Source organism: Chenopodium album, chromosome 15 (genome assembly GCF_948465745.1).
Source record: "Chenopodium album chromosome 15, dcCheAlbu1.1, whole genome shotgun sequence".
Lineage (NCBI taxonomy): Eukaryota > Viridiplantae > Streptophyta > Magnoliopsida > Caryophyllales > Amaranthaceae > Chenopodium > Chenopodium album.
The window spans coordinates 8,001,587-8,014,190 of record NC_137848.1 but is presented as its reverse complement, the minus strand read 5'-3'; the positions used below and the strand labels follow the sequence as shown (position 1 = coordinate 8,014,190).

The window sequence follows — 12,604 nt, the reverse complement described above, 5'->3', positions numbered from 1 at the left end:
TATGATCGATCATAGTCATCATACATTACTCCGTAATTGAGAAGCATCAAACTGGAGAAAACAACACGTAAAACTTTTCAGCTGTTAAGTGTTAACGCAGAATATCAGAGGAGAGAGAAACTGGGAAAGTGAAGATGAAGAAAGACAAAGGAGTTGCATTTCCTGAGCCAAGTTCCAATGGCAGTCAAGAACCAGATGATAATCATAATAATAATGATTTTCCCGACGATGCCAATCCTCGCCCTTTTCGATTCGCCGCTCGTAACGCTTCTTCCAAATACGATTTTGTCAAGGTTTCAATCAATGATTTTGATTCAGTTTTTTATTCCATTTTTTGTTAATTTGATTTTTAAATTGTGGGGTTGATTTTAATTTTTTGGGTATTAGGTTAAAGTTTGGTTGGGTGATAATGCTGATCATTACTATGTTTTATCGAGATTTTTGCTTAGCAGAATGTTGACTGTTACCAAGGTATGATTTTTGATCTTCAGGATTGTTGGTGGTACATGCAATGGTTTTAATTTGAATTGTATGTTATACTTGGTGTATTGCATTGGGTGTTTATTGATTGTTATTGTAAATTTGGGTTTGATTGAGTTGATAGCATGCAATTGTTTAATGTCAGATAATTGGGTGTGTGTTGATGGTTCTAACAGTTACAGATTGAGAAGTTTGAAATTTTTTTTTTTTTTTTGTTGGGGGGGGGGGGGGGGGGGGTGTATAGCCAGAAGGTAAAAGATGTAGGCGGGATTGGATCCCCAAACTTTAACCAACTAAGATAATTGACATCAGTAGATGGGTATAAGTGAATTAATTGCATGCGCTTATGAAATATGATTTGTGCTATATTCTTTGGTTACTTCTGCTCTAAAACCTTCACTGGTTTTAAGTAGTTCAAACCCAATTAGATGTAGGCCTTATTTTTTTATTTTATTTATTTATTTATAATCGGTAAGATACAGGGAGGGCCCTCCACCCTATCACGGAACGGGGGATGAGGATTCGAACCCCCACTTCTTGTGGGGTGGGGGGGGTGGGGGATGGAGGGAGTGAGGGACTGACCATCCCTCCATCTTTAATGTGTTGGATTGTTAAAAAATTGTAGGTTCCTCTTAATTGATAAAACTCTCATGATATAATAATATGTTTCAGTGCTTGTGTAGCAGACTACCTTTTGCAAGCATCTTTGTTTTGTCTAATAGCTGTTGGATCACTACAGTTATATTGCGTAAAATACCGGTCTTGCAGTTTTGTTTGTGATTAGAGACCATGTTTGAGCTCTTGATGTTGAATGATTGTTTTAATAACCTTTATTTTGATGTTGCATTTTGTTGCGCTATCTTAGATTCCTAATCATGTAGCGATCAAGATTGCTTTGGAACTTAAAAAGCTGCTTATCGACAACAGCCTGCTTGATGTGTATGTCATCAGTTGGTTTTTGCTTTAAATGATTTAAGTGTTATTTTCCATGGAACTAATAAACGATACTGTCATCATGCAGCTCTCAGAATGACCTGGAGGCCAATCTATTTAAGGTATACATTTTATCTTATGCTCTAATTTTTAGACATCAATTGATACGATTTTCCCATAATACCTTCCCAACTGATGTCTGTTCAGGGATACGAGAATGCTGAAGCATTTTAAAAAGTAACATCAACCAACCAATAGAGTTTTAGCTAACAATCTTTTATTCACGGATTTTGATGGTTAGCTAGAGTTGTTTTGTCACATGTATAAATATTGACTTAATACTTCCCCTCTCCTAAAGAGTATGTCTATGTTGACTTTTTGCAAAGTCTGAGTGCAATCAATGAGTTACATTTTAACTAAAAATGTGTAAAATACTGGGAATAGATTATCCATTTGTTGACAACAGAGGACAATAAAGTAGAGCAACACAAAAACCAAAGGTGGCAATCAATTTGGGACACATAAATTATTTGGTTTTCTTGTGCATGTGGTCTGTCTCTGTTCTTTGATTCCCTCTGTTAGTTCTTCGTAGGCACTTAATTGTTCAAATAAGTTTGGAGAGATGTGATGTAGTTATTGATTTTGTTGCTTGAAATTACGCATAACTCTGAACATCCACTTCTTACTTGTCTTATTAGCAATGTAAAGCTTTAGATTGAAGAATTTAAACATTATGGCTCTTAGCTCTGTATATTTAGTTTATAGGTAGATTCTGTATTGCTGTTTAATAAAAACTATCAGGGATTTAAACATGAACTCAATGGTTTTATGATCCCAAATTTGATGAGGGATTAAGTATTCTCCAGTAGTCCGGTTTTAAAAAAGCGAATGAAGAATGGAAGGGTTGATCTCTCCCTCTTCGTAGCCTATAGAAAATTTGATGTTATTTGAGGTCTTCATGACCATTGCAATAAGATATATGGTATCAAATGTATTTACAAACATTAAGATTGACTGTATTCAAAATGTGATTTCATTAAACCTTCTTATAGGACTCTATTTGCAGCTTATGGAACGTAGGGGCTATGGTGAAGAGTATATCAATCGTTATAAGATGATGACCAGGTTAGTGCAATGAATATGTTATTCATCCTGTTATGAGGTTTATTATCTTCTTCTATCTAGGGTTTTATTGATCTCGCACTCTCGCGTTTTAGCTATTATTTCTAATTAATGACAGTTAAAAGTACTAAAGTGACAAATTTCTACTTATTTGACTTGTATATCCTTTCATGTTCCTTTTAGGTTTCACCATCAGCGGGTGCCACTGGTCATTCTTGTCTGTGGAACTGCTTGTACTGGGAAATCCACCATTGCTACACAACTTGCACAAAGACTAAATTTACCAAACGTTTTACAGGTGAACCTGGTTACATATTTCTACTAGTATGAATTTCTTTTTGTTTGCTAATGGTGCTTCTTAGAGTTTCTGGAGAGGGAAATAACTTTCCCATGATCTTTCTGTATTGATATCATTCTTATTGCTTTCTACCATTGCAGACTGATATGGTCTACGAATTGCTTCGCACATCTACAGAGTAATATACTTGCCTTTTCTCACTTTGAATTTGGTATTAACTCATCATCTAAAATTTATAAGATAATTCCGGCATCCAGCTGTCATTTGAACTCTTATCTTTAGGGGTGTAAATGAGCCGAGCCGATCCGAGTATTACCTTGTTCATGTTAAAGTTCATTTAACTTAGGCGAGTTTGAGTACGATCCCGAGCTTTCAAGCGAGCTCAAATTTCTGTTCAAGCTCTGCTCATTTAGTACACTATATGTTCACGAACAGTTCATGAACAACTCGTTTATTTAACGAGCCTTTCATGAACGAACTTAATAATAATCGAGCTTCTCCAATAAATGAGCTTTGTACTTTTGATATTTGAAAATTTCAAAATTAGCATAATAATTGAATCTTAATTATAAATTTAATAATTAAATTAATAATTGTAAATAAATCAATAATTTATGAACATAAATGAACGAGTAGTTCATAAACATAAATAAACGAGTTGTTCATGAACTTATCTGAACGAGCATATCTATGTTCGTGTTCAAGCTCATTTATTAAACGAGGTTCAAAATTTGTTCAAACTCGGCTCATTTATTAAATAAACGTACATGAACGAGCTTCAACCGAGCCCGAACACGAGTAGTTTATTGATCGGCTTGGTTCATTTACCCCCCTACTTATCTTAGGTTTTATAGTGCATGATGGACTGATCTCTGCACTGATCTGACCACACTCATGAGTTGGGAAACACACACACTATCACTCTGAAGATACCCTTAGAAGAAATTATGTGTTAAACAGCAATCATTTATACAAATTACAAGATAACAAAAACAATAAATATGCAAAATAACCTTTGCACAGTTGTCTCGACGATCTATGAATTAAATCAATCAATCAATCAATCAATCAATCAAAGCCTTAATCCCAAAAGTGGGGTCGGCTAACATGAACCAAATTTGATTATTCCGTGTAGTCATCAACATAAATCTTTCTCCTCCATCCCTTACGATCCAAAACTTCATCCTCACGTAAATCCATGCACTTCATATCCTTCCTCACTCCTTCCAACCAAGTCATCTTTGGTCTCCCTCTTCCTCGTTTAATCCCTCCATGGTCCCACTCTTCCACTCTTCGCACCGGTGCACCCTCGGGTCTCCGTCTTACATGTCCAAACCAACGCAGACGATTTTCCCTTAATTTATCTACAATGCCCGCCACACCTACTTTCTTGCGAATAACCTCATTTCTGATTCTATCTCTTAAAGTGTTTCCACACATCCACCTTAACATGCGCATTTCCGTAACCTCCATCTTTTTAATATGCTCTTTCTTAGAAGCCCAACATTCTGTACCATAGAGCAACACTGGTCTTATGGCAGTCCTGTAGAATTTTCCCTTCAACTTTAAGGGAATGCTGCGGTCGCATAACACTCCCGTGGCCGCTCTCCATTTAAGCCACCCTGACTTAATCCTGTGGGTCACGTCTTGATCAATGTCACCATTCTTCTGGATGATCGACCCTAGGTACTTAAAACATTCACTCATGGTCAAATCCTTTCCATCCAAACTCACCACTTCATTGCTTGTCCCCCTCTGAGTGCCAAAACGACATACCAAATATTCAGTCTTACTCCGACTTAGCTTAAACCCTCTAGATTCCAACCTTTGCCTCCATTGCTCCAACTTGACATTAACCCCATCCTTAGTCTCATCCACCAAAACGATATCATCTGCGAACAACATACACCATGGAACCTCATCTTGAATTGGTCTAGTTACTTCATCTAGAACCGTTGCAAAAAGAAAAGGGCTTAATGCAGACCCTTGATGCAATCCGATTGTAATAGGGAAATCTTTTGTCAACCCTCCGCATGTCCTCACATTTGTTGACACATCCCGATACATATCCTTAACTAGGTCTACATACCTTCGTGGGATACCTTTCTTCAACATTGCCCACCAAAGTATCTCTCTTGGCACCTTGTCATATGCCTTCTCTAAATCAATAAAGACCATATGAAGATCTTTCTTCTTTACCCTATAAAACTCCATCATTTGTCTTATCAAATGGATTGCCTCCATAGTAGATCTCCCAGGCATAAAACCAAATTGGTTATCTGAAATGCTTGTGCATGCCCTCAACCTTTGTTCAATCACCCTTTCCCACAACTTCATAGTATGGCTCATAAGCTTAATTCCTCGATAGTTAGAACAATCTTGAGCGTCTCCTTTGTTTTTATAAACCGGGACCAAGGTGCTCTTCCTCCAATCTTGTGGGATCCTTGTAGCCGTCCATATCTTGTTGAAAAGGTTTGTTAACCAATCAATACCAATCTTACCCAAACACCTCCACACCTCTATCGGTACCCCATCAGGGCCAACCGCCTTCTTAGGTTTCATCTTCCTCAGTGCAATCTCCACCTCTACTCTCCTAATCCTTCGCACATACTCCATGTTGATTTCTTCATCACTCATAGAGGTATCTCCTATCACAACTCCATTACTTCCATTAAATAATTCATCGAAGTACCCCTTCCACCTGTCCTTGATGCCCTCCTCTTGCACTAGGACCATTTGGTTCTTATCTTTGACACACTTCACCATGCCAATATCCTTCCTTGCCTCTTGTCTTCTCTTTGCCATCTTATAAATGATCCTTTCTCCCTCCTTGGAATCAAGTTTTTCATAAACCTCCTGATATGCCTTTTCTTTTGCTTGGCGAACAGCTGCCTTTGCCTTACTCTTAGCCTCCTTATACGCTGCAAAGGTTTCATCACTCCTACATTTTCCTAAGGCTTGATAGCATTCCCTTTTTTGCTTAATTACTGCTTTCACCTCTTCATTCCACCACGAAGTATCTCTCTGTACCGAAGTTCTTCCCCTTACTTCCCCTAAGACCTCTTTGGCCACTCTTAGGAAACAGTTCTTCATTCGTAACCAAGTCATGTCCGGATCCACCTCTCCATCCCAATCCGCTTCTTCAATTACCTTTTCTGTAAAAACCTTAGCTTTTGCATCCCTTAGGGTCCACCATCTTATCCTTGGTTCTTCTTGTCTAACTTTTTTCTTCGCCTTCTCTTTCAGACGAATAGTCATTACCAATAGCCGGTGTTGGGTGACCACACTCTCCCCTGGGATAACCTTACAGTTTATGCAACTTTGTCTATCTATGCTCCTTGTGAGCAGGAAGTCTATTTGAGTTGCATTTGCTCCATTCCGAAAAGTTATCAAGTGTGAATCCCTCTTCTTAAACCAAGTATTAGCCAAAATTAAATCATATGATTGGGCAAAATCCATAATAGCTTCACCACCGGCGTCCCTCTGCCCATACCCAAAGCCTCCATGGACACTCTCATAGCCATCTCGGCTCGCCCCAACGTGCCCATTTAGATCCCCTCCAATATATAACTTCTCTGAGTGGTGGACACCCTGCACCACCTCGTCTAGGTCCTCCCAAAATTGTCGTTTCTCTTCTGCATCTAAACCCACTTGGGGAGCATAAGCACTGATAACATTCACAATCTCCTTGCCACATAGCAACTTCAGCCTTATCAACCTATCGTTCTTCCGATAGACCTCGATCACCTCTTTTGCCAACCTCTCATCGAGAACCACACCAACTCCGTTCCTAGCTCCACCATTCCTTGTTCTGTGGCTCGTTTCTTGCCCAACATACCATACCTTATACCCCAAAACCAAGCCTCGAGCTCCTTCTCCTGTCCATCTTGTCTCTTGGAGGCACATGATGTTCACGCGTCGTCTTTTCATTACTTCTACCAATTCTGCTGATTTTCCCGTAAGAGACCCCACATTCCAAGAACCCATCCGCAAACTAAATTCTTTTCTCCCACGCTCCCTCCTGATCCCAACTCCAAGCCCTTGATTATTTGACACCACAATTGGGCAATATGGCGCGTCGCTTCTGGGCGACGACCTAGCAACCCTTACATACTTATCACTGCACCCGGGTCTGGGAAGTGCAGCGCGTCGCTCAGTAGGGAACGCCCCAATGGCACGCCCTTGCTCATTTGACACCACACTCGGGCAATGTGGCGCGTCGCTTCTGGGCGACGACCTAGCAACCCTTGCATACTTATCACTACACCCGGGTCTAGGAAGTGCAGCGCGTCGCTGAGTAGGGAACGCCCCCACGAAAATATCTGTTTGGCTCATGTCATGGGATGTGACGAAGTTTTATACTGGCTGTCACTGGCCTACCGTAACCCTCCTCCTTTATCCAGGCTTGGGACTGGCAGCGGGAAACCCACTGGCGGAGTTGATCTATGAATTAAATATTTTTATTTATTTATTTATAATTTTGTGAAAGAGCATCTATAAACGTTAATTGTACTTGAAATGATGAAACTGGAGAAAAGATTATTTGTGATAGTTTCACATAAAAGATTATTTATGGTAGTTTCTGCAAATGTTTATGTTACTTTTAAAATATATGCAGAGCTCCGTTGACATCTACACCTGTATGGGCGAGGGAAATTGATTCTTCTGACGAGTTCATCACAGAATTCTGTAGAGAATGCAGGATTGTTCGTAAAGGTGATAACTATATATCCTAGCTTAAATCTTTTTTTAGTGCATAATAATTTATAAATGTACCAGCAGTCATGTTTTTATTTATTTATTTATTTTTATTATTATTATTATGTGAAACTCTCTACTTTGTTGGATGTTGTGAAAGAAGCTGGAAGGAAATGAAATATTTCTTTTATATTTAAAATATTAAACATCACCAAGGTGAAGGCACTAGGTAAAAAAGTAAAGTGCATCTTATATATAAATATTTTTCCTTCTATCACTCTTCCCTTTCTTCCATTTTTGATCATAATCTAAAAGCAAACATAGGAGGTTTGACTGAGCATCTTTTATTTGAATAAAGAAAGTTACCGAAAGCTAGACCACACCTACATATATAAGTATATATATTATTTTTCCCAATTTTGAGATATTTTCTCCTGCATCATCAAGAATTTTCTGTACTTTTGAGGGTTGTCTGCCTATGGGGAGGATATAAAGGGTAGGGAGAATCACATAGCGGGTCTGCTCCTGGTGAGGCTCAAACTATTTATCTGGGATAGGAAAGATGAACGCAATGCCACCGCTTCATTCTTTGAAGCTCCGTCATGAATATACTATTAAATTACTTTCTTTATGTGGGATTATAAATGAGTCTTATTATTCATTTTTTCAGGTTTAGCTGGAGATCTCAAGAAAGCAATGAAAGATGGAAAGCCTATTATAATTGAGGTACTCTTTGCCTTTTTCTTTAATTGTTTGTCACTGATCGACCTTAAAACCTATGAAGGGAAATTAACTTCTTGACCCAAGTTTTACTTTCATGATTAGAAATGGCAAATATGATGTAATTATGCTTTTGTGATTACATATTATTTCAGGGAGTACATTTAGATCCTAGCATTTACTTAATGGACGATGATAATAAATTGTCCATGAAAACACAACCAAAAGTTGAAGAAACAAAGGTTGCATCTGATCCATCAACTGATAATACTACCTGCCAATTACAAAACCAACCTGCTGATAATGGCGAAATTGATTCTGGAAGTAGAAGCCTCTGTGCTGAGAATACAAGTACTGAGGAACCAGTATCCTCTGACCAGATGCATGAAGCTCTAAGCTCTCTTGCTTCTGTTAATATTGAAGATAGAGCCTCTGATGATAAAGGTTGGCACTTTTTACTTTTTTTTTTCTTCATTTGCTATACTGAGAAACAAACTGTTACGTGCTTCTTTGTATAGAGTATTGATTTCATTTAGTCATTTATTTGCTACTTTTGATAGATCTCTCCAAACAATACATTAGTTAAGTTAGTACAGTGTAAGCTTTTCTCACTTCTTTTACGGTTTTGCAGTTGAGACTCTCAAAGAAACAAAGATTGATGAAAACCCTCAAACAAAGAAAGAGAGATCTGGGGCTGAACCAATCATTGTACCTATTGTTCTTAAAATGGCTGAATTTGACCATGAGGTATTCTAGTATTCTAACTTAGATTACGAGGCATTCTGAACCTTTTCTTGTTTGCTTCACTCTTTTATCTTTCTTTCTTTCTTTTTTCTTTTTTTTTTTAGCTATTAGAATTATGCTATTCATATTGAATTTATGTGAAAGATAGGAGTAGTGCTCTAGGAGTCTAGGGTCTTGAGATTAGCAAGTGTTGCTTGTAACCCTCAGTGCTGATGGACTTGAAAGAGAGCTTTAATGTGGATTTTGAGTTGTGTTTTTCATTACTCAAAACAAGGATCTTTTTGTTCTTTCATATTCTATTGAAGTCATTGCCCATGTATTTCCATAATCACAATTTTCTGGTAGCTTGTTGCTTCATTTTTTTTTTTTTTTTTTTTTTGGGGGGGGGGGGGGGGGAGATCACTAGATTCTTATGTAGCGCATTTTGGCCAGTGTATGTTTGCAGATGCCTTTGGCATGTACTTGCTTTCTTTTTCATAGTAGTAATTACTTTTTCTGCGGTAACTATAATTGGAATTTTCTGGACTTGTGAAGGCATTACTCGAGGAATGGATCCCAACTCGTACATTCAGTGATAACAGTGTTGTGAAGGTAAATTAATTGATTCTGTTCTTTTGTAAAAAGCTATGCTTGTAACTGGCAAGTATCTAGGTTGTCAAATTTCCCCTTCCCATTTTGTTACTGGTTCTTATCACTGTTGAAAAATTTTCTGGTTCTTATCACTGTTGAAAATTTATCTGGTCCTTATCACTGTTGAAAATTTATCTGGTCCTTATCACTGTTAAATTTTTTTACTGGTCCTTGTGTGATACATAGAAGTACAGAACACTTGCTTTAACTTATTATTTTATTAATTTTTGATATCTGTGCAATTGTATGTGCAGTGTGGTTCTGTTTATGATGATGTTGCTGTTAATTCCTTCATGAAAGCAATGATATCAAATGATCTCATGTATCACATATTCACATTGTTCCTTTGTTTCTTGCTTTGATTACTTATTTACTTTTCTGCAGGATAAAGATAAGCTAATGAAGAATTTAAAGATTATTCAAGACTACCTTTGCTCATTTGAGTCTCAGGTATGCTCGTGTTCCTTCCTTTTCCCTCTCTTGTTTAGGGCTAAAATTTATTCATCACCCCTGACTTGGTTGGAAAGAGTTAGGAAGAATATGAAGCATAGGGATGTGCATGAGAATGAGGTATTTGACCGTAAGGGATGGAGGAACATTTGTGTGGATGGAGGAACAGCCGACCCCACCTATGGGATTAAGGCTTTGTTTGATTGATTGATTCATACCCCTGACTTTATGAAACCTACAAGGCCACAGCTTAGTCTTGTGAGTAGTCTGTGATGATCGGCTTGATCACACACTTCATGTAGAAAATGGTTTTCCATGGAGGATTTGGTTCTCATAATATATCCTCTGCAAAAGCAGGTGAATGGTTCAACTTATAAGATTATTAGACAAATCAGGTGCAAGTGATGGTCTTCTTATGTCTAAAGATTTTATTGTTGGATGCAATTGCTTTGTTCAGGGTAGGGTGTAAAGGAGATGAAGCATGGGATGGGGATTTTACTAAACTTAGAGAATATGCCTTGAGCTTATTTCATGCCCTTGTCTTTGTTTCTTATTTGCTATTCCCTTTTTTATTACAGGGTCTAACTGTTGTGAATATATCTGCAACAACATTCCCCCAAACCTTGGATTGGCTGCACAGCTATCTTCTTCAGGTATGAGCATCTTCCAAGATGATTTGGTATGATGCTGAATGGAAGAGGCCAGAGGCATAGAAAGAAGGCTTCTTGTAGTTAATTACCATTCACCATAGGCATAGATATGTTTCGGATTGATGTAAATTCTACTAAATGTCATTTCCGTTTGTTTTTTTCCCTACTAAGAAGTTTTTTTTACCAGTGCATTGAACAAGGTACATCTTCTGTGTCTACCCCCAAACTGCAAGCCAAGAGCTAGAATGGATGCACGTGTCAATAGTGTTACCCGGTATGTTATTTGCTATAAGCTGTACTTTCCAAATTGATCGTGAAGCATCTTTCCGTATTGTGCTAGTGACTTTTTTTGCTTTTTTTTTTTATTTTATTTTTTTAAAGACTATGAGCTGCCCTTTCCTCGTTAGGAAGAAAATTAAGTGGGTTTTACTGAAGGAACCCCAACCTAAGTCTTAGATTGATGGCCTTCTGCTGTTGCAAAATGAGGTTTTAGTAACAATCACTTCTTTTTTGGTAAGTAGAACAATCACTTCACCTGCTTAGATTGATGGCTTTATTTGCCTGATGGCCCTGATGGGAGTTTAAACTTACTGTCTTAATTATACTTTCTAGTTTCTGATACCAGCGCGTTTTTGGTGCGGCCAGCCGCACGGTGCGCCAAGGTGCCACGTCAATAACCCCTCAAGTAACCCCACTTAAGTAACCCCTCCAGGTTCCCCTCAAGTAACCCCCCAAGTAACCCCACTTAAGTAACCCCATTTAAGTAACCCCTTCAAGTAACCCATCTAGTAACCCCTTAAGTAACTCCTGACCTACCCATCTAGTAACCCCTCAAGTAACCTCCGTCCTAGTAACCCTTGACCCACCACCACCCCCAATACGCCACTAGCCCCACCCCCAATACACCATGCCACCACCACCATACGCCGAACCCACAAACAAACATAGATCCAAACGAACTCACAACCAAACCGTAAAAAAAAAAAAAAAAAAAAAAAAAAAAAAAAAAAATCGAACAAATACCTTTAAAATTAACAATGGCTTCGAATTTCACTTCAAATATGGCTAAAAAGGCCAAATTCGACCATGAAAACTCTAGATCTGGAGTTTTTATGGCCGAATTTGGCCTTAAAAACCTTTGAATTGTTTTCCGGCGACAATAACGAGGAGCTCCGACCTTGAAAACTCGAACTCAACTTCTCATCAACGATTATCTCTTCATCAAAAAATTCAAATTCCGGAGAAAAAGGAAAGAGGAGAGAGAGAAAGAAGTAACCCCAACTTAGAAGAAGAAAAGAGGAGAGAGAAAGAGGAGGGAGAGAAGAGAAGAAAATGATTTTTTATTTATTTATTTTAATATTGTGGCTGGCCGCACGGTGTGGCCAGCCACATATGAAACTTTGTGTTCTAATACTAATCGTCTGTAATAAATCCATAGTAAATGTATTATCTTATACTAGTTAATCTGTATCTTCCTTTTCATCTTTTTGACGCACTTTTCCCTATCTTTTATTTAATTAACATGTCTCAGGTGATGTTATCATGGTCTTGATGCCATTACTGACCAAGGAAACAGGTTGGCATTGAATCATCAAGTATGATCTGATCATCAGATAGGGGTGGTTGTTGTATACTTTCTTGTATTAATTTTTATCTACAATAAGATCCTGAAGGAAATAAGGTTTTTTGTCCAAATAATCCTTGTTAAAGGGTCTCTTAGATGTATCAAAACAAGTGAAAAGATACGAATGTTGTGTATTTTCTAGAATTTCCTCAATAAGATGCTAATTTATTTTGTAGAATGTAAGCCCTTACTGTTATATTCAGAACTCAGAAGATGTTTTATGTTGTAAAATGTAACTCTCACTTGTATGATCAG

The 12,604-nt window shown here is 37.9% G+C and overlaps 1 protein-coding gene across 1 annotated transcript; it reads left to right on the top strand.

Annotated features, from left to right (window-relative positions):
* LOC145581774 (uncharacterized) lies at nucleotides 1-12,561 on the top strand. Its single transcript, XM_081638799.1, has 16 exons — nucleotides 1-293; nucleotides 388-471; nucleotides 1,346-1,419; nucleotides 1,502-1,535; nucleotides 2,480-2,538; nucleotides 2,719-2,833; nucleotides 2,974-3,011; nucleotides 7,452-7,549; nucleotides 8,202-8,257; nucleotides 8,407-8,695; nucleotides 8,883-8,998; nucleotides 9,530-9,586; nucleotides 10,010-10,075; nucleotides 10,654-10,728; nucleotides 10,913-10,999; nucleotides 12,257-12,561. The coding sequence occupies exons 1-15, from the start codon at nucleotides 135-137 to the stop codon at nucleotides 10,967-10,969; spliced, it is 1,377 nt and encodes a 458-aa protein (XP_081494925.1). The 5' UTR covers nucleotides 1-134; the 3' UTR covers nucleotides 10,970-10,999; nucleotides 12,257-12,561.
* Nucleotides 12,562-12,604: the final 43 nt, after the last annotated feature.

What these genes read in the sequence shown, in the direction of transcription:
- LOC145581774 (XM_081638799.1), top strand. Translation starts at nt 135, where the DNA reads ATGAAGAAAGACAAAGGAGTTGCATTTCCTGAGCCAAGTTCCAATGGC. An exon ending in TGGAGGCCAATCTATTTAAG is followed by an intron (nt 1,536 to 2,479) that starts GTATACATTTTA and finishes CTCTATTTGCAG; the next exon opens with CTTATGGAACGTAGGGGCTA. An exon ending in TTTGCTCATTTGAGTCTCAG is followed by an intron (nt 10,076 to 10,653) that starts GTATGCTCGTGT and finishes TTTTTATTACAG; the next exon opens with GGTCTAACTGTTGTGAATAT.